The 22,722-nt window shown below is 39.7% G+C and overlaps 1 protein-coding gene across 1 annotated transcript; it reads left to right on the forward strand.

The window, feature by feature from the left end:
* Positions 1 to 18,836: 18,836 nt before the first annotated feature.
* Positions 18,837 to 22,408, forward strand: gdf7 (growth differentiation factor 7). The gene is made up of 2 exons (XM_071911538.2): positions 18,837 to 19,161; positions 21,402 to 22,408. The coding sequence occupies exons 1-2, from the start codon at positions 18,837 to 18,839 to the stop codon at positions 22,406 to 22,408; spliced, it is 1,332 nt and encodes a 443-aa protein (XP_071767639.2).
* The last annotated feature ends 314 nt before the right edge of the window (positions 22,409 to 22,722 follow it).

Genomic DNA, 22,722 nt, shown 5'->3' on the forward strand with positions numbered 1-22,722 from the left:
GAAAGTCAAATCGAATTGTGGATTTGGAGAATCATGACACCCCTATAATATAAGAACTTTGGAAGGGTGTTCATTTTAATTACATTTATACGTGCAACTAGCGAAAGGTGATGAAATCCTCCCGTGTTCGGGTTAAGAGTGGAGCAAAGTTGGGCTGATAGAGTTTTTCAAATCTGTCGGTCACCCTCACCCTGAGATATGTAAATCCACGGTGGGCAATTTTAAAAGGTAGGTTATGTAGAGGGAATTCTCTTGCGGAGTGGTTCAGAGGCATGAGCTCACTTTTATTTAAGTTTAGTTTATAGCCTGACAGGTGGCCAAATGAATCAAGAGTATCGAGTGTTGCACGGACAGAGACAGTCAGGTCCAAAACATACAGAAGTAAGTTGTCAGCATATAGAGAAAGTTTTTGCTCAGTTCCGTGTCTAATTATGCCTCTAATAAGGGGGTTGGAATGAAGTGCAATAGCGAGAGGCTCTATGCAAATGAAAAATAACAGGGGACTCAAGGGGCAGCCTTGACGAGTTGATTGGTGTAGAGGGAAATATTCAGATTGAATGTTGTTTGTCCTAACTGAAGCGTAGGGGATAAGTAAAATAATTTTATGTAGGAAATAAGATTTTTACAGAAGCAATATTTCTCAAGGGTATAGAAAAGGTACTGCCATTCTACCCGATCGAATGCTTTCTCTGCGTCTAAGGAAATAAGAGCCTCTGTGGCCGAGGTGTCAGAAGAATTATAAATAGTATTAAATAAGCGCCTAAGATTAAAGAATGAGTGTCTGTTTTTAATAAATCCTGTTTGGTCAGGGGAAATGATAGAAGGAAGAACTAATTCTAAACGCCCAGCTAGGAGCTTAGCTAATAGTTTATAGTCTACATTTAATAGACAGATAGGACAATAGGATGCACAGTCCAGGGGGTCCTTGTCCTTTTTCAGAATAAGAGAAATAGATGCTTGTGAGAGGGTTTGAGGTAGAGCAAGGGTTTCAAATGATTCCTTATACACGTCAATTAGGATTGGGGCCAATTTATGAAGGAACTTTTTGTAGAACTCGACTGGATACCCATCCGGCCCCGGGCATTTACCCGATTGAAGGGACTTAGTAGCAGTGATTAGTTCTTCAGCTGTAATCAGTTCTTCTAAATTTCTAACGAATTCTTGACTGACTAAAGGGATCTCGAGAGAATTGAAAAAACTGTCAAGTTGTGGTTTATCAACATTGCGTTCAGAAGTATACAAAGAAGAATAAAATGTCTTAAATTCGTCATTGATTTCTTTGGGATCATTAGATATTCCTGTAGACGTACGGATTCTAGGGATTTGGTGTGATGAGGATAACTGTCGTAGTTGGTGCGCTAGTAATTTGCTAGCTTTATCCCCTTGTTCATATGTAGTGCTTCTAGACTTAATCAACATTTCAACCACCTGCGGCCGTATCCACAAAGCTTCCTAGTACTAAGAGTTGGTCCTAGTGGTGAAATTCTAAGAAAACTCTGAGAGTGATGATGTTTTCTAAGAATTTCCCCTTAAAAGTAAGACTAAATCCTAGTAAAAATAAAAGCTATTCACAAAGCAGCTTAGCCCTTAAGAGAGCTCCTAAGGTGGAAAACTGTTAAGAGTAGAGAGGAGGACTTTTAGGAGCTTAGGAGTTTCTTAAGGAGAGGAGAAAATGGCTGAAAGATGCAGAAAAGACGCATTAATGCTATTATTATTATGAAAGTTATCACAATGTTAAGATATTTAGCAACAGGCAAACAGTGCAGCAGTGATGATTTAGGTTTATGCAACCACATAGTAGAATAATCACACAAACAATCACAGCTCCTTCACAGACTCATATTGTGACGCAACCTATTTAATTCCCACTAGACATGTGCACCTTGCGCGCCGACAAAACAGCAAGTTTTCTCTGTATTGTCTGGTCACTGATGGGGACACATGTCCGCATCATCGACAATATACTCTTGTTCAAAAATCCTATTCATATAAGCTTGCCAATATAGTCTATAAATTATACTAATACTACGTCGGCGTCCAGACAGAACTTATCAATCACAAAGATGGCTGCCGAGGGTATGGGTGGTTTGTTAGGCTCCACTCTTGTCCTTTTATCCTGCTTCTCCCTGCTACTACTTGCTGCTTTAGCCATTGCTTTTAAACAAATACTCACCAGTACAAGGACAAGCCTAAAACAAAGAGGTAATTCGGACAAGCACAGAGATAATGGAAATGTTTGCTCACTGCTGCTTTGCTGTTGGCTTTTGCTGGTGCCACTTGGACAATGCTTTAATGCGGACAATGCGGAAAAACAAACGCCAAAAATAGGCGACTACTTTGCATCCTTGAATGAAAGGCCGAGATTGAATTTCCTTGGACATGGATACCTTGTAATTTACTCGATCACCAGGCAAAACGGATATTCCCTCGGCACACCAAACAAACAAAACACTCGGAGAAGTGGCAAGTAGCATGCTCCCAGTATACTATTGATCCTGATCTTATTATCCGGCGACGTACAATTAAACCCCGGCCCATCAACCAACCATTCACCGGAGCAGACACCGGCAAGTGGACTGACCGGGGGGCGGCTGGGCGTGGGCCTCGCTGGAGCGGCATCCTTTGCTGGGGCGGCGGGCTTGGTTGGAGAGGCGCACCTTGGGGCTGCGCGTAGATCGATCGGAAGGACGGACTCACTGCTGGGCCTGTCCAAACTGCTTGCGCCAGACACGCTTCATGTTGCGACTGACCGACGAGACCTCAGTCCACCTGTCAGCACGGTTTTCCACCCAGAGGGACATGAACTGTCTGGTGAGTTTGAACAACCATACTCTCACAGGCGACCCAAACCACCAGAGCGGGTGATGTCCGTAGCTAACGGGATTCCTAAACCACACTGTGAAAAAGGTATCCGATCAGCACGAAAACAACATGAATTTAGATTTTTCCAGACTGTAAATGTGATATGGGACTCTATGTCTAAACCTAAAGGTATCCTGGGTGGACACTTCGGACACACATTCGGAGTATAACATCAAAAGGAGATCAAATTCAACATCTACTGACAGACTCTAATCTAGACTTCCTAGCTCTGAGTGAAACCTGGCTTAACTGTAATATCGCAACCAGCATGATTGATGTTCCCGGCTATGTTTGCCACAGAAAGGATAGATCATCTGGCAGGGGAGGGGGCGTATTGTTTTATGTCAGAGACACTTTAAAATGTAACGAAATCAAACTGGACACATCTTTAGAATGTTTAAATATAGTACTGTCCCCCAAGATGAATTTTAACATTGTAATTCTGTATAATCCACCATCACATGACATCTCATTTATCATGACTTAGATGAATTGCTTAAACTGTCAAATTTTCGCTCTGAATCTCTTTTTTGGAGACTTTAATATAAATTGGTTAGATAAAAGTTGCAAACAAAAGTTGAAAATGATATTGTCAAAACATAATTTTCAGCAGATGGTAAAGGGTCCAACAAGAATCACTCGAATGAGTAAAACCATGATTGATCTGATAGTCACAAACAGACCCGAACAAGTCACAAGGACGTATAACTTATTAACAGGCCTTTCTGACCATAACATGACCCTGATTGCCAGAAAACTAACAAAACAGCGTCTACCAATGTTTATGAATGAACATAAATCAGGGAATGCAGTCATTCCCAAAAATAAAATGCCACAATTTGAAAACGAACTAAATAATATTGATTGGAATGACGTTTTACAAACCAATGATCTAGATAACTGTTGTAACACTTTGATAAAAACACTCACAGAACTGATTGAGAAATATACACAAATCTTTAAATGCAAGCGAAGAAGAGTCTCTTTACCCTGGCTGAATAATGATATTCGCCAGTTAATGAAAAAAGAGAGACCTTGCACTGAAAAAGTCACTGTCCACCAAAATGAATACGGACCTCCTTATCTTTAAGAGTCTGAGAAATATGGTAGTTAGGGAACTGCGCAAGGCAAAAACCACATACTTTATGCAACTGATTGCGGAATCTGAGTTGGAAGTTAATGGAGTGATTAGCACTGACAGTACAGAAATTACAAATGAATTTAATAATTACTTCATTCAATCAGTGGAGGAGCTTGCTGAAAATTTTGAACCAGTAAAATTACCACAGGTTATTATGACAATCTTTCCATATTAAGGAGGTTGACCAAGAGAAAGTGGGCAAAATCATCAACAAATTAAGTGATTCAAAGGCAAAGGATCTGTTTGGGTTGGATACTGCTCTTATTAAAACATACAGCTCCACCCTGATCAAACCTATAACGCATCTGATAAACCTTTCCATCAGAACTGGTAAATTCCCACAAAGCTGGAAAACAGCGATCATCACGCCAATTCTGGAGCACCAGAACAAGTAGGCAATTATAGACCAATTTCTATTCTACCTGTTTTCTCAAAGGTCCTGGAAAAAGTTATTGCAGAACAACTGGTTGACCACCTTGAAAGCAAAGCACTTATTTATCCTAAACAATTCGGATTTAGGCCAGGGTACTCAACGGAAATGGTCAACTGCTACCTCACTGAAAACATCAAGAGCTCACTAGACAAGGGTAATGTAGTAGCAGCGGTGTTTTTAGACCTTAAAAAGGCTTTGGACACCGTGAACCATGACATACTTCTGAACAAACTTAGCACCTTTAATTTTTCAGAGCAAGCAACTGGTTGGTTTGCATCATATCTCGAATGTAGAGAGCAATGCGTTAAAATCAATGCAAAACATTCAATCCCCCGACGATCCAGAATGGGTATTCTACAAGGCTTGATCTTGGGGCCTCTGCTTTTCAGCTTATACATAAATGATTTACCAACATGCTGTAAAAGAGCTGGTTGTCAAATGTACGCTGATGACACAATCATTTATGTATCAGCTAAAACCCCTTGTGTAGCAGCAGAGACATTAACAAACGAAATGGAGGGTGTATCCCAATGGCTCAAAAACAATCATCTAACCCTGAATCTTAAAAAGACTGTCAATGTGTTTTTCCATGAGAAGGAAAGCAAAAGATAAGCTTACAATTAAAATAGATCAAGAGGAAATAAAGGAAGTCAGTGATTTTAAATTCTTAGGTGTCATTTTGGACTCCCAACTCAAATTTGATAAACACGTTAAAAAGCTATGCAAGACAGTAAAGACAAATCTGAACTGCTTTAGAATGATAAGACATTACATACCCCTTAGGGCAGCTTAGCTGTTCATGCATGCCATGATATTTTCACATTTATCCTATTGTGTAACTGTATGGAGCCAGGCTTCACAGTCAACTGTCAAACCAGTTACATCACTATACAAAGTAAGTGAGTAAGTAAAGTACTGAAAATAATGGATCAAAAACAAATGAAATGGCACCACTGTATAATTCTGAAAAAGTACAAGTTGCTCAGTTATGACAGCTTTATCAAGTTTTCTTTTATCAAATTGATTTTTAAATGTGTGAACAATCACGCCCCAGCTGTACTTTGTCCATATGTCACAAAAACAAACATCAATAGAATCGCCACTTGGGGATCAGCAAATGTCAACTGCAGGGTGGCACAGCACAAAACTACTTTCGGTCAGTCATCTTTTTCAGTAAAAGGGATACATTTTTGGAATGCCCTACCAACAGAAATAAAAACACAAACTGATCTGAAAACGTTTAATGAAAAGGTGAAAGACTGGCTGAAACAAAACCAAACCTGCGATCATTGATCATTGATCATGCACTTGTGCACACACACATGCACATGGATATGTATACACAAATAGAGGAACAGACACACATAGACAAACATACATACATATTCATAAAGACCACGTGCATGCATGCACACGGACACACACGCCTATAAACATTATGCACATACACATATATTGCCATGAATTAGGGAACATACACACGTGCACACATACACTTACGCAACACATGTAAAATGATTGTAATGTGATGTAAATATTGTAATTTTTGTATGATCATGTCACACATATGAGAATGTCACTATTTATTATGTGCTCAATTAACTAATGTACTTTTGGTAATGATGATATGTTATGACCATTTTTAAGTAGAAAAGCCTAACCAGGGACAGGGGTTGCAAATTAGCCTTGGCTAGAAATCCCATATGCAACACATCTGTATCATGTTATTGTAACCTGTTACAATGTTTGTTATGCATTATCCCTGACAAATAAACTAATAAATAAAATATTAAGTCTTGAGCCATTTTCACCAAATCTTAACATCAAATTAGTAAAGTATAATAACATTACTGCATCCACCCAAATGAAGGCATAATGCGTCAACCTGTGAGGGCCGTACAAATATTAAAAAGTACCGTTTGTATGGTTTTCAAAGATTTTGTCCAATCAGCTGGTTTTTTTTGTATTTTTGATAGTATAAGCAAACCACACGTCAATATCGAGTACATTGTGTGATTATCTTGTGTGATACCTTGTGTGCATTCTGGATGACAAAAAGAGGCGTGTTGATTTTTCTTGATCAACCGATGACAGCGTCCAAAAGAGAGCATCACATCTAGCAACGGGGTCAACCACACCTCCTCACTAAGATAAAAGTTCTTGTCCATTCCTTGCTCAGAGTTGCTCTGAGAACTTTCCTAAATCACTCCTAAGCTAGGACTCCTTGCTAGGAAGTTTTAGGCTAAAATAAGAGCTCTCTGAGATGATTCTCAGAATGTTTGTGGATACGGCCCCTGGTCTGTCAGAAGTCCATCAAGTTCAGTTTGGAGAAGTAAGCGTTCTTTATATATATTTGGGGATGGTGAATGGGCATAAATGTTGTCCAATTGAGTGATATGGTTTGTGAACACACAAATCTTTTCTTTCTTCAATTTGTTCTCATGAGCAGTATAGGAGATTATTTCACTTCTAATATATGCCTTCAGGGTCTCCCATAGAGTAGATGTAGAAATAGTAGAATAGTCAATTTGATTTGAAATAAAAGTCACAAACTTTTCATTAGCCAATAGACGGGTGTTTAACCGTGGCGGTCGTGTATTATTCAGACCCTTGAAAATTATTTCCATTGTGACAGGGGCATGGTCAGATATAATAATGGGGTTATATGAACATGATAACACAGAAGGAAGGATTTTATTGTCCATGTTGACATGTTTGACATTTTCAGACCATTTTTCAAATCAAGTTAAACAGTGCCCCTAGTGGGTGGGATTAGTAAAAGTAATCGTTTTTTGCAGAACTTGAAGGCAAAATTCCCGCTGCTATATAACAACATTGAGGAAATTAAAACCTGGGTCTGTCAACTAACGATCAAATGTTTCTTGTTTTTGTTGGGGGTAACCAGGGGCCGTATCCACAAACATTCTGAGAATACTCTCAGAGAGCTCTTATCTTAGCCTAAAACTTCCTAGCAAGGAGCCCTAGCTTAGGAGTGATTTAGGAAAGTTCTCAGAGCAACTCTGAGCAAGGAATGGACATGAACTTTTATCTTAGTGAGGAGGTGTGGTTGACCCCGTTGCTAGGTATGATGCTCTCTTTTGGACGCTGTCATTGGTTGATCAAGAAAAATCAACACGCCTCTTTTTGTCCCTGGACCAGCCCCTGGACTCGCTCTCACATCCACAACACATATGGTGCATTTCTAAATTCTTACTGGGTGTACTTTTTAGTCAAGTACAACATTTTATGATGCAAGCATGATCAGATTGTGCTATCTTTCAACAGCGAGTTCAAACTTCAATTAGAAATCAAATGAAGTGTAACATAATGAAGAGGATTAATTTAGTGCAACTCAGCGGAAGCTAAGAGTCCATGACTACGGTTAAGAATATTCACATTGGCACAATTTATTTAGTCTCCTTGGAGACTAGCAAAATTGCCATGGTTATTATTCAAATCAAGGTAACAGTGCCCCTAGTGGTGGGATTAGTAAAACTTCAGTTTTGCAGAACTTGAAGGCAAAATCTCCACTGCTATATCACCACACTGTGGATATTTAATCCTTGGTCTGTCAACTAGTGATGAAATAAATATTTTCTGTAGGGGGTGTAAGATAGCTGTAGCCTGAGGGTCTTAAGTGAAGTAGGAGGGTGACTCAGAAGGCAAGTTGAAGGTCCCACAGGTCCCATTTATTTACAGTGCAACCAGGACAAGTGCAACACAAAAAAAATGAAAATAAAAACAAAAAACTGATGACTTGTAGAACAGAGGATAACTCAAATCATGTCAATACAAAATCAAAATAACGGCACGTGCACTCCCCAGCTGACATCAGAGCAACTCCTTAAATACAGGCATCAATTCCAGAGGGTCCACTTGTTATTCGCGCCGGGGAACACGGGCCTGATGTAGGCGGCGTACTGGTACTGGTACTTTTTTTTTTTTTTTTCACCTTTATTTATTCAGGGGAGTTCCACTGAGAGCAATGCTCTCAGTTTCAGGAACGCCCTGATCTCATTCACACACATTCACACCTGGAAGCTGATCAGCACAACCACAGTCTGATCTGCTGGCCACTGAGCAGCTCCACTGGAGCGGTTGGGGTTAAGGGCCTTGCTCAAGGGCACCTCAGTGGTGGTAATGAGGGAGGGGCAAGCACTGCTTTTCACTTTCCCCACCCAGATTTATCCTGCTGGTCCGGGGGATTGAACTGACGACCTTCCAGTCACAAGCTCGCTTCTCTAACCTTTAGGCCACCACTGCCCCTATATACGTACCAGTAGCTGTGTGTGTGTGTGTATGTGTGTGTGTGTGTGTGTGTGTGTGTGCGGGTGGATGTGTACTGATGTGTAGTGTGTGTGTGTGTGTGGCCGACTATACAAGTACTGGTAATGGTACTATATACATACCAGTAGCTGTGTGTGTGTGTGTGTGTGTCTGTGTGTGTGTGTGTGTTTGTGTGTGTGCGGTTGGATGTGTACCGATGTGTAGTGTGTGTGTGTCCGACTATCTCTCACACACTATGAGAAATAGTGTGTTTGTCTGGGTGGTTGGGGTGTGTGTGTGTGTGTGTGCGGGTAGCTGCGGTGTGAATGTGTGTGTCATCAATGATTGTGTATGTGGTTTCAATTTGCGATTAAACGTAAATAGCGCAATAGTAAAAGTTGGATCAAAAAGTTGAATACAAGGATAAATCTACGTAACGTATGCTATAAAATGTAACTTGAACAGAGTTTCTACTGCAAACAGTTTGGGAGGAGATAGTGCACCAATTTTTTGGGGAAAAACTTTTTTGCAGAATAATGAGAAGTGGCATAAACTAGCTTACATTTCCTGGAGAAAATGCGTGGGCTTGCTGTAGAATTGCTAGAGTATTTCTAGGTGGTTGCTAGGGTGTACTAGGTGGTTGCTAGGGCATACTAGGTGGTTGCTAGGGCGTTTGTAGGTGGTTGCTGGGGTGTACTAGGTGGTTGCTAGGTTGCTAGGGCATACTAGGTGGTTGCTAGGGCATTTGTAGGTGGTTGCTGGGATGTACTAGGTGGTTGCTAGGGTGTTGTAGGTGGTTGCTAGGGTGTTTCTAGGTGGTTGCTAGGGTGTACTAGTTGGTTGCTAGGGTGTTTCTACTGAACAAGCTTTGAAGAGTGTATCATGTCTTTGATCTGCCATCTCTTTTGAGCCATGGGGGCTTCCTCAGGCCATCTACTCTAGCACACCTCTATAGACTAAAGGTTAACAGAGGAAGTACCTTCATGGTGTCTCTTTGGGCTGATGTGTCTTGGAGCTCAGTGCTGCTGCCCATGCCTCTCTGTCAACATTAAATTAAGAGATAAAGTAAATTATTGCAAGAATGTAGTGTAACAACGTTACCACATTAGACATACGCTATAGGCATCTGGAGTAAACTGTTTTTTTTTGTTTTTACAAAACAGAGTTTTTTTTGTTTCATATGTATTTTTGAACAGAGATTATACCGGAACCGGAACTGCCAAAATCAAAAATAACTAAAGAAATAAATAAATGACTCAATAAAGAAATAAATTCCCCTATTTATTTATATTTCTGTTTTAATTTGCTTCTGTATTTATTTACCTTTGTATTAACTCCCCTATTTATTTATACTTCTGTTTTAATTTGCTTCTGTATTTATTTACCTTTGTATTAATTCCCCTATTTATTTATACTTCTGTTTTAATTTGCTTCTGTATTTATTTACCTTTGTATTAATTCCCCTATTTATTTATACTTCTGTTTTAATTTTCCATTTTATTTATTAATTCTTTTCATTTTATTTATTTCTGTATTTATGTCTGTATTATATTTCCTTTGCATTTTCCCCCTATTTATTTCCCCAAACGTATTTATTTCTGTGTTCTATTTTTACATTTACATTTCTTTATACGTTTCTGCTTCATTACGCAAATGAGGGGGCTGTGTCTCATGGGGTCAACTTTTCGCCTATTGGTTGATCGACATCAGAGTGCCTAGATCGACTATACATGCCTTGCTCCCACACCGGTGGCCAGGCTCACTCACTACAGAAATGGCTACTTCCAGTCAGGAGATTGCTAGAGAAAGGAAAGTTTTTTGCTTGCGGGTTTGTCTGTCGGTGACATTGCAAGGCTTTTTGGGGTTGGTGAAAGAACAATTCACCGTCGGATGGCAGAGTATGGCATGAGGTGAGTGTGCATGTGAGGTCTCGGGGTGGATTGCTGTTGCGGTAAGTTACAGGATTTTATGTATTTGTCTGTAAGAATTTAAAATTATAGCAACTGGTGTTAAACTGAAATCTGTGTGCCGTCAAAACGTGTCCGCTAACGTAGCATGAGAATGAGAAATGGATACAGTAGTTTATGGTATTTCAGTCCGATTAGCATCGGGTAACGTTAGCGATTTAGCTCCAGTCCCAATGAGACAGTGTTTGATGCGGGCCTGTGAATACGAGGAAGCCTGTTGGCCACAACGACAACAGTTAGCAATCGTCTAGTTAACCAGGTCCCGAAAGGACAAACCTACTATGATCGAGGTTAGGGGCTAAGTTAGTGCCGTTAGTGGCATGCTAATCTAGCGTTAGCGTTAGCGTTAGCGTTAGCGTTAGCGTTAGCGTTAGCGTTAGCGTTAGCTAAGGTTAGCTCCTCTGGCTCACTTTGCGGACACATCTAACGTGGCAAAACTCGAACAGTACTTTGTTTATCGGGGACTCTGGTCACCGCAAACATTTCACTTCTAACGCCAAATGAATGGAAGGGAGTTACTGGCTGATGAGATGTAACATTTCATGTTCTGTCTTTGCACCTAGTCTGGTAACTCTAGTCTTGTAATCAGCTGGGGTTGTGGCAAAAAATAACTAGAAAACCTGAACAACGAGACTACAATAAACGTTACCTTTCTCGAGGTTGTAATGTCCTATTTTTTCTTGAGACTGTGTTTAGAATCAACTACATAGTAATTATTGAGGCTGTAGTCTGTGGTAATGTTACTGGATTGCAGTAACGTTATATTGTAAGGTGTAGGTATTACTCATGATGCAATATCCTAAAAAATATTTGAGATAATTGGTTGCATTAAACATTGCTATTCCCTGCTATGAGGCCAGCATATCTCAGACAGTCATTAAATAAATATACAAATGTTATAACAAAGTATAAACTATAGTATAAAATAATTTATGAATCAGAATTGCACACTTTGCTACTTACCAATGTATATTCTTTTGTAATGGAACAACTGATGACTTCTGTGTTTCTGTTACTCCACAGATTACATCGATGAGTTGATGGACCTCATCTTTGATCATGTCTTCCAGGACCCTGCACCTTATGTGAGCCAGGTTTTGAAGATCCCCATCCCAGAAGACCCATGCACCCAGTCTGACAGGCCGTCATTGCAGCCACGTGTCTCGGTTCAATCAAGAGGCAGTCTGAACCTGACGTAGCTGGCAGCATCAGGGAGCTCACAGCATCTGCACAGCACCACACACACTGGTATCACTACTCTGACCCTGCAACCTAGAAAGCCCCAGCACTAGCTGACAAAGGATCTGTAGGCTAGACACTGAGAAGAGGGTACACATACTGTCAATATATTTCATTTGAATACTTAGTCTCTTCTTTTGTTGTTTTGGTTATCTGGCATGAGGTCAGGTTGTAGTTGGGTGTTTCCCACGAATACATAACAGATAACTAAAAACATCAAATTATAAATCATTTTGTGATTGATACTGCACTGCAGTAACTGCTACAGTGGAACACTCCCCTGTGTAAACTCACAGATGTAGATTTTGTAACATAACAGCACCCCATTATGGTCCTGCAGCAGTGTTATGTTTCTACATGTGCCTTTTTTATGCCTTTTCTAAAATAAAATAATTGTATTCTGTATGAACAGTCAGTGCTGGGGTTACTTATTGGTTTCACATTTACTTTACATGGGTGTGTAAAGGGAAAAACGTATATAATACCACACACACTGTCTACACTTATATGGTGCTTTATTACATTTCAATGACTGAAATGTAATAAAGCACCATGCAAGTGTAGACAGTGTGTGGGATTATATTACTTATTCAGTAACTTTTGTCCTATGCCCCTGTCACTAAAAGACTTTTAAGTGTGCTGAAGTTGTTTCTACATGGATGTGTAATAAAGTATAACAACACAGTTATTTTACTCAAATTTATTGTCATGTAAAGTATTATCCAAAGTCACGTTCAAATCAATTCATGCACAGAATGCATAAAAGAAACTTACTGCTCTATACCTCTAAGCTGTAAGGGCCCATAGTCTGTTTTATAAATGTTCATTGCATTCTGTAGTGAGAACACATTCAATCATACAGGCTGCAGACCAGGATGATCAACATGCATGTAGGTGGATCCTGAAGCTGATTTATTCTTCTGGTAACCTAGGGAATGAGAAAGGGTAACTTACTGAATTTTGCAAGCTTTATAGGAACATTACACTGATAATTACGTTTATCTATATTATATGTTTATTATTTAGCACAGACAATTTAGAGTAGATGTGAGTACTGTACAAACTAATGTACAGGACAAACAAAGGTGTCAACTCTAAAAGAGGTAAGATGTTATGTACAGGGGGAATGACCAGCAGGCCTCCATGAGATGCAATGTTTGAATATTTCAGCTATAGTTCTAAAACTGTTGAGCTAGCGTTATAGCTGAATAACACTGGCATAAATTACGACAGTCATATGTCCAAATGGTAGACAGCATGGGGCATAACCATATGTTTGCCGGTGTCGTGACTATATTTGTATCCCCTGAAGAGGAGTTCTTCTTTCGCACACATCACACATCAATTTGATGTATTTGAACGTAATAACTACATAATGTCTGGTGTGTATCGCTAGCCAGTACAACGGCAATTGTAAGACACTTCATGGAATAACATTACAGCAGCTATCCAAGTAAAGTTAGCCAGCGAAAAGCTACCGACACCTATTGTGTTGACTAGACAGCCTCAAACCACTGGCACCGGTGAATGTCAGGCTAAAAATGAATCAAACAAACCATACAGTACAGTTACCTTGCGAGACACTCCGGCCGGTAACGTTAGATATCGTTTTTATGGGATACAAATTTGTCCGCTATGGCTATCCAGAAATACCACATAGCTGACGCAACCACATACACGCACGGTGAGAAAGTACGGACAACACACTGAAATTTCAACCTACCTTTCAGAGACATCCTGCTGTAACCGTGTCTGTAAAACTTCGGCAGTTGCCTCCTCTTGTTCGGTTGACACATTCCGCCTCAAAAATGTACGGTTTTACATGTTCTGTCACAGAGTTTTCTTCTACAAGGAGCTGCCATGTTGATTAACACTTCTCCTTCCTAGCCTGGCCACCTGCTGGCCACCAGTGTGGGAGCAAGGCATGTATAGTCGATCTAGGCACTCTGATGTCGATCAACCAATAGGCGAAAAGTTGACCCCATGAGACACAGCCCCCTCATTTGCATAATGAAGCAGAAACGCATAAAGAAATGTAAATGTAAAAATAGAACACAGAAATAAATACGTTTGGGGAAATAAATAGGGGGAAAATGCAAAGGGAAACTATAATACAGACATAAATACAGAAATAAATAAAATGAAAAGAATTAATAAATAAAATGGAAAATTAAAACAGAAGTATAAATAAATAGGGGAATTAATACAAAGGTAAATAAATACAGAAGCAAATTAAAACAGAAGTATAAATAAATAGGGGAATTAATACAAGGGTAAATAAATACAGAAGCAAATTAAAACAGAAATATAAATAAATAGGGGAATTTATTTCTTTATTGAGTCATTTATTTATTTATTTATTTATTTTTGATTTTGGCAGTTCCGGTCCTCCATATGATACAGCCAACCTTGCCTTTATACTTTACAGAAGGACAATCAGGCCATTTTTTATTGTGCACAGAAGACAGACTATTTACATTACAATGTCACAAGTTTAGATGGTGAAAATTACATTACAACTAAAATAATAAATTACATCAATTTAACACTGTATGTAAATGGGTTTACAAATTGTATTTTTGTATTGTACTTTAATGAAGGCTAGTGTTGGACTACAGGACACTTGCTAAATAAAACACAGCTAGGCTACCTGTCCATTGTATTTTGTCGTGGAGGGATGCAAGTTTTGTGCAACAGGACACACTCTGTTTTGTATCTGTTCATTTGGAACTGAAGCCACAGCTGCTGGATGATGAGTACAATCTATTTTGAAGAGAAGTATATTAGCTCATGATCAGCATCTACTGTACACTGGCTGATGTAACATGTTTGGAGCTCAACTCAGGCAATATCACTTCCAAGACATATTGGGCCTCTTGCACTTTTTTTTTTGCTCACAATGCATAGCCCCAGTGATCTACTGTCCATTCATTTAGATAATGATGTTAGGCTAATAATCATCCACATTCTATTGTAACATAAATTGCAATTAATTCCCAAATCATTACAAATAAATCCACATAACTTTTCCATTAAATTTATACCATACATGGTTTAGTTTGCAATTACAGTAACATTAGCCACATATTATACAACTCAGTGGGTAACTTCCATGTTACAGGGCAAGTTATGATCAGACAGCAAAAACTAAATGTCATTGACAATGTGAAAATATAGATTTTAATTAATAGTTTGCATGTTGATTTGTGCCTCTTCAGGTAGCCTGAAGAGCTGAAGCACAATGGACATCCACCAGCAACATCAGGGAACAGCAACAATGACAGGATGCGAAGCAACAACAATACATTGGCGACAATACATATATATTATGTCAAGTGAAGATTTTTTTGTTGCTTGTATCTTCAAGCAGCATTTTGTAACATTTTTATGAGCAACAGAGCAACTACTTTTGTGAAACCATGTCTTGACTATCTTTTTGTTCTTTTTAAGACCACTGGGAGGCGCCAAAATATTGATCTTACAATATCCCAGAACAAAGATGGTAGAAAATTGCCCTTGTATCAACTAAACTGCATTGATTTTTTTTGGAATAAACATTCATATTTTATCAAAGATATTCATATGCAAGAAACCTGCAAGCCACTATTTTGGCGATCTTTTTCTGTAACAGTGAGTTAGTCTAAATCACAGCAGGGCGGCAATTCACCAAAAAGGGCAAAGGCACATATTACAGGTTTGACATTGAAAACTGAGAAAATTGGCAATTATCATGCTGGCTTGTATAAAATGACCTATAAATGCTGTCTCATTAATAGGGAACTGGCCTGAAATTATATTAGCTTAACTACTATTAAATCCCTGAATGACAAGAACACAGAAAGATAGAAGTAAGCTTGAAATGCTTCGCAGTATAATTTTCCCTTAAAAGCATGCATCTTGTGAGTTTAGCTCCATCAGACTGTGAGACATTCCTGCATTATAAATGGATAAATGTTACCAAAATAATATAAATGGACAAATGGTAGCCTACCCTAAATAGTACCCCACTTGCTAGAACAATATGTGCTCAAGGCTAATCTGACACTCACTTCTAAAATTATAATTATTTCACTACAAAGCTCACATGTAAATACCTCTTTAAGATAATCCTAAATCACAAATGAAGATGCTGTTGTCAGATGGCAGAAGATGCGATGCTGCATAGTGATGGCAGTGATGACAGTGATAATGATAAGCTAAGTGTTTTGTTGCCGTGCCTATAGCCTGTAGGTTCTGTCCCAAGACTGTCCACAATATGATGCTGTCATCATCTGTGGTTCTAATAAGATTCTTTCCTCAAAACAACACAGTTGATTAAAAAAAGAGTTGCTAAGACTAAAATACTGACAAAGTTTATTTTAAGCCCAGACTGATTTCCTAAGTGGCCATTTAAAGTCGACGTTCTCTCTGTCATGCTCTGTTCCCCACTACACAATCCCTGCAGTTTATACCAAACTGCCCGAGCACATATTAAGCGCTAACACACTTGTTTGGACACACTTGGTTTTCAAAAAAGCATGTATGAACATTTCCAAGGCAGTTCAGTTTCTTATCAAAAATACCAAAAGACCTATTATGAGTGAGTTAAGTCCACTCTGGACTGTTTCTCATGAACACTATGCTCATTTTTCAACATCCACTTGCAACACAAATATTGTCATCTGATGCCATGACACATGCCAAATTCTACACACTTGCTTGTACTCACTTGGTGTCACCATCTACCCTCTGAAAAAGGCAAGCTTTGACTTTCCATGCTATGCAGTGGACTTTTTTTTGTCTAGCTGCACAGCCAGTATAATGAGGTCCTGACTAAGAATTACACAAGCATTCATTATTAGAAAGTCACCAAATCATCATTACAATTAGATAGCAGACAGTGATATTAAATAATTTAACTGGTCTTTCAGGTGCTTAATCATGACTGTAGAGGCTCATGCACACTTTCAGTTTCTTGTAGACAGGCGCGTAGGAGGAAATATCCATAGGCAAGAGAAGAGAGAATTCCCGCACACTGTCCTTTTACTTGCAATAACTTTATTACTGATACAACATTTCAGTCCTTAGACCTTCATCAGGTAAAACTGAGGAAGAAAGAACATTCCATACAGATATAGCCAGCACCTCCTCAGGTGAGGCCAATCAGGGACCATGAGCTGTCAGGCAATCAGTCCCACAGTCTGTGTGCATTTAGTCAATTAGAAGGCACAACCCACCATCAAAAATGGACATTCCACAATCTATGATGGACGGCAACTACATCAATTTATATACAAACATTAAATCATATAGTTAAAGTTGAAAACAATTAATCCAAAATCATCTCTTCCATAATGACAATAATAATATTAGGATAATGGTAAATCTCAGGGTAACATTATCATAATTTCACTGTTTAGGCTACCCCATAAATATACCTCTAAATAGGCAGTAGGTTACCACAATACAAAATTTACATAGCCACATTCAATCATATAATAGTAGAAATAGAAAATAGGAAAAAAAATTAAAGAAAAAATATTAAGAAAAAATATGAATATAGAAAAATACATTGAATCTCACAATTGAAATACATTGAATCTCACAATTGAAATACATAAACATAGGGATGATGAAGACAATGTGCAAAAATCATCCAAACAGGGCTTCAATACCTGGGCAATAGAAGAAAATTCATCATTAGTAGATACATCTATAAATCTAATAACAATCAAATAGGAATCTGTCCTGGCTGATCCCTTACAGAACTAATATTCACAGCATCACATTAAGTAGCAACTCATCATTGAGACCGTTGGGGGACAATGTCTGTAATGTGAAGATCCAAAAAGCTTCACATCTCTTCAGTAACAAGTCATGGTTACCACCTCTAGGTGGCACCTTTACCTTCTCTATACCATAAAAACGTTAAATGTTAAAGTGCATAGCAACAGGATAATCACGGTCATTTCTGCGTATTGCACTCTTGTGTTCACTGATGCGTTGCTTCAAGGAGGTGTTGGCTATATCTGTCTGGAATGTTCTTTGTTCCTCAGTTTTACCAGATGAAGGTCTAAGGACCGAAACGTTGTATCAGTAATAAAGTTTATTGCAAGTAAAAGGACAGTGTGCGGGAATTCTCTCTTCAGGTGCTTAATCATGCAAGCAGCATGATATATAGACCTAAATCAAAACAATTCTTGGGACTAACATTTTCCAGTTGTAAGTGATTGCAACAACAGTGACTGCCCAATTATGTTGGGCAGTTAATCAAGAGCTTAGATGTCTGTAAAATCCTACTTACTGTATGTGGAGTTAATAGCAACATCAGTAGTTGCACTTTGTTGTCCACAATGCTTTTGTTTTTTCCCAATGAGTCGTACCCTTGCATTTACCTTTCACAAAGTGGGCCTCAAAGGCCCACTAAAAAAAACACCACTCCACCCTATGCCATCTCTAGTGGCAACTAGGGCAAGCTCGAGTTTAGAGGATACTATTGGTTGGACCACTTTGGGTAGTTTGTGGTCTAAGGTATAGCCTGTCTGATTATTTTGAACAGTTGTGACAGTATCCACTTTGCATAATTTCCAGGCTTTCACTGCTGAACGTTCATATTCTGTTGCCTCTGCAAAAGGATGGAGAGTGGTCAGGCCTACTTAATTTGCCCTGACCTGCATTACATTTTTTTTTTGATCTCCTGTGGTATGGTTATTGCATGGCAAGTACCACACCTTGCCATACACAGTTGACGCCCATGCCATTTGGACTACTGCCATTGACTTGGGTATGGTTTCTCGCTGGCTGGGGCGCTGTGTACCTGTACACGTATCACGGCTCAAATGTAGATGGAGTCAATGATAATATCCCTCAGTCAATCTAAAGAGCAAAGGGGAGTTTCCGAGCTCACAAACTCACCCGGCGCTTTTTATTTCACTCCAGATCTCTGCAAATGGATCCGACAAAGACTGTGGCCTCTCTGCTCTGGTTTGCTGTCTGTGTTGGGTCGAAGTATAATGAAGCCTGGGAGCTTGGATCACTGCAGCACACCTCCGACCCGGCTGGACCCATCTCCCACCTGGCCGAGAACAGCAGGGATGGGGAAACACATGGGATGGACAGGGAATATCGGTCCGTGAATAGCACGGTGGCTCTCCACGATTACATGCTGTTTTTATACCGGACACTCTCCAAAATTCAACCAAGGGACAATGATAGTGTTTTACGTCCCGCGGGATTTGCAAATACAGTGACGAGTTTTGTGGACCAGGGAAAAGGTGGGAGGACATCCTAAATGATTTTCTTTCAGCATTTTAAAGAAGTATTTGCGTAAGAAAAATTAGTTGCAGTTCTCCTGTTTTAATTAAGATTACCCTAGAATTAGTTTACATAGGCTTAATTTTCATTCAAACGCTCTGCCCAGGCTTAGCGTACGGCTATTGATCTAAAATGTGTTAATGTTAATGTTAAACAAGACAAGTGTTCCTTTAATCGATAGTATCCTTTATTAGGACACCTATTACCCTCCATTACTATCTCTCTGTTTTCATTCCAAACTAAACGCCAAGCGCTCCAAGTTCAATTGTAGGGTTTCTCACCTACTGGCATGGGCGTCAATTATGGTGAAGTGTAGCACTCTGAAGTGAGTCAAAATGTGATAATGTTGTGTTCATCATCATCATCATGGAGAGTAGGGATGTACCCGAATCCGAATACGTTATTCGGGAAAGCACAAATAATTCAATGGAAACAGATATTTCTTCTACCCGAAGTTGCTCGTTATTATTCGGGGGGAAAAAAGCCATGATTGACATGTCTGTGCGTCAGCCACTATGTTTCTTCAAATCGATTCATATCATTGTGGATGGCCACAAGATAAAAATGCCCATTCTGTTTGCAACATGGGACTTTGATTTCAATAACTAGTCGTTTCATTTACTTCACATTAGAGGTCTGCAACCCGACCCGAACCCGACGGGACCCGAGACTGTATGTCGGGTATTGGCCGGGTCGGGCTTGTTTTTTAAATAAATAATTTGGGCTCGGGTCGGTTCGGGCTCGGATGTTTTTTTTTCATGCGTGGAAAAAAGCGCAATGTTTTATGCTCCTCGCTTTCTCCAGAAGCTCTGTGTCACACAGGCTGGGCACACACAGCCCCCCTCCCTCTGCTGAGCGCTGCTCTCTCTCTCTCTCTCTCTCTCTCTCTCTCTCTCTCTCTCTCTCTCCGCTCTGTCACTGGTGCTGAAAGACGCACAGCGGCTACAGTAGGCCTAGGGGAAAATAAATAAATAAATAAAATAAAACAGGCAAAAAAAAGTTAATGTATTACTCTTATGTAATTACTGTTGTAAAGTAGTAATTCACGATTTCCTAGCGAACTGCAGTAACGTTAACACATCAAGAAACGCGAACGCAGCATCATTGGAATTTAAGATTATTCCCTTCAACTGAAGGATATTTTTCTATATATCTTTATTGTAAATAGTTTCTATTTCCAATGCAAAACAGAATCTTTCGATTTATAAAACATTTTTTTCAGTTTCTGATTGTTCAATGTCCCCCAGTTAAGGGGGGGTGGTGGTGGGGTTCAGACAGTTCATAAAACTTAAAATAAAAATAAAATAAAAAAGAGAGAGAGAGAGATGAAAAGTACAGTATGAGGATGTGGAAATATATTTCATAATTAATTATATGCCAATATTAAATCAATTTGATGCTTTGAAGGCACAAAAATTGTATTGCCAATGAATATTAGGTTAGAAAATACATTTGCCAGATTTAACGTGACTTCCGGTATAAACCACGCCCACTTCCGGTATTCTATCCGAATACAGATACAGAGACAGACAATTTTGTTGGTTGAACAGATACAGATACAGATAATGACGTCTCTGTACACCTCTAATGGAGAGCAAATATCAAGCATAAATAGCCAGAAATCTATTTGGAAGCCATATCAAAAAAAAAAGTCACATCAAGGGAGCATTCAGGATCAACGTTCTCTCTAAGCTGATCGTTTGGTGGCCTAACCTGTGAAGGTGTTTGGTACTTGTGACAATGAGGCGGAATTATCTTCCATAAGTGACGTTCATAGCCGTAGTTAAAAACAAACAAACAAACAAAACCAAAAAATTAAAGTCAGCCTCTAAAGGTTTGCATGGAGTTGTAGAAATGTTTTTAGAAAAGTGCCAGAGAGAGCTAGATTTTTTTTCAATTAGATTGAGCTATTGAATATATTCTTCTTCTTTGATTCCATCTTCTCCATCAGATCTATTTTATTTCTTTACTTATAGGTTATGCATTTTTGTACCATTATCCCTCTTGTTGAGTTTGTAATTTTTTGTTTGTAGTCTTTACTATTTTGTTTCATTGGTAGTTTGTATATGCCCTTTGGCTTTCTTTTTTTTTTAATCAAGTGAAAGTTAACTAACTCATGTCTCTCATATGTTTCACTGGGATTACATATGGACAAATATAAACATGGATGACAAGTCTATGCTCCCCTCCTCATCCACAGACCAACCATCTTGGGAGAGTGGTCAGCGTTACATCTTTGACCTGTCTAGCCTGGCCAGCATGGACGACTTGGTGGAGGCAGAGCTGAGAATCCTCAGGAAACCTCCAGTAGACCTTCTACCTGTGCTAATAAATGGTGGAAATCTTTATAACATCCTTCTGTACTCCTGCTCTCCTGAGGGGACCTCTGGGAGACAGCTTCTGGACTCCAGAACTGTGGAGGTTTTGGATGGCGGTCTCCCCAGGTGGGAGGTGTTTGATGTCTGGGCCAGCATGAAGGCCCGTCTGAGAGACTCCAGAGATCCACCACAGGCCTGCTTCCACCTCCTGGCCGTGTCCGAACTTACCAACGAGGTGGCTGACCCCCTGTCCCTGGGGCTGGGCTGCCACGCTCGACCGCCACAGGAGAGGGCCTTGCTGGTGGCTTTCTCACATGCCAGCAGGAATGACAATCTGTTCAGAGAGATCATGGAGAAGATGAAGAATGTGGCAGGTGGCTTTGGGTTCCCCAAGCCTCTCAAACCTATTCTAAATATAGTCACTCATCAAAAAAAGCACCGCCGGCACCGTCGAACAGCCTCATCCAAACGATCGTCTGGCGGTGCTGGTGGGGGGGGGATGGGAGGAGGAGCAGTAGGAGGAGGAGGAGCTGGTGGTGGCACTGGGGTGAAAAATGGGTCTGGCCGTAGGAGGAGCCGCTGCAGCCGCAAGCCCCTTCATGTGAACTTCAAAGATCTGGGCTGGGACGACTGGATCATCGCCCCTCTGGACTACGAGGCGTACTACTGCGAGGGAATGTGCGACTTCCCGCTGCGCTCCCACCTGGAGCCCACAAACCATGCCATCATCCAAACACTCATGAACTCCATGGACCCAGACGTCAGCCCACCTAGCTGCTGTGTTCCCTCCAAGCTTAGTCCCATCAGCATCCTCTACATTGACTCAGGCAACAATGTGGTATATAAGCAATATGAGGATATGGTGGTGGAGAGCTGTGGCTGCAGGTAGCAGACAAAAAAATTGGTTCCCAAATTGCAAGCAAGCACAACACTTTTATATTACTATTATTTGTTTATTGGACAGATTTTTGGATCTTAAGCCAAAATGCAATGCTACATTTAATCATTCTAAATCCATCTATTCCCAGTATAATAATAGAAGGTTAGAACTGTCTATGTTTACAGAGCACTAGAATGTAATCCTTATTAAGTTTATTCATGTTTCTTAAAGGAATAGTTCACTCCAAAATGAAAATTTAGTTATTAACTATTCACCTCCATGAAAGTCAACACTTAATGCGAAAAGTGGGTAGTTGCATAGTT

This window comes from Centroberyx gerrardi, chromosome 17, assembly GCF_048128805.1.
Source record: "Centroberyx gerrardi isolate f3 chromosome 17, fCenGer3.hap1.cur.20231027, whole genome shotgun sequence".
Classification (NCBI taxonomy): domain Eukaryota; kingdom Metazoa; phylum Chordata; class Actinopteri; order Beryciformes; family Berycidae; genus Centroberyx; species Centroberyx gerrardi.

Coding starts and splice junctions, on each gene's coding strand:
- gdf7 (XM_071911538.2), top strand. CDS start 18,837: ATGGATCCGACAAAGACTGTGGCCTCTCTGCTCTGGTTTGCTGTCTGT. Junction 19,162..21,401: donor TTTTGTGGACCAGGGAAAAG/GTGGGAGGACAT, acceptor CCTCATCCACAG/ACCAACCATCTTGGGAGAGT.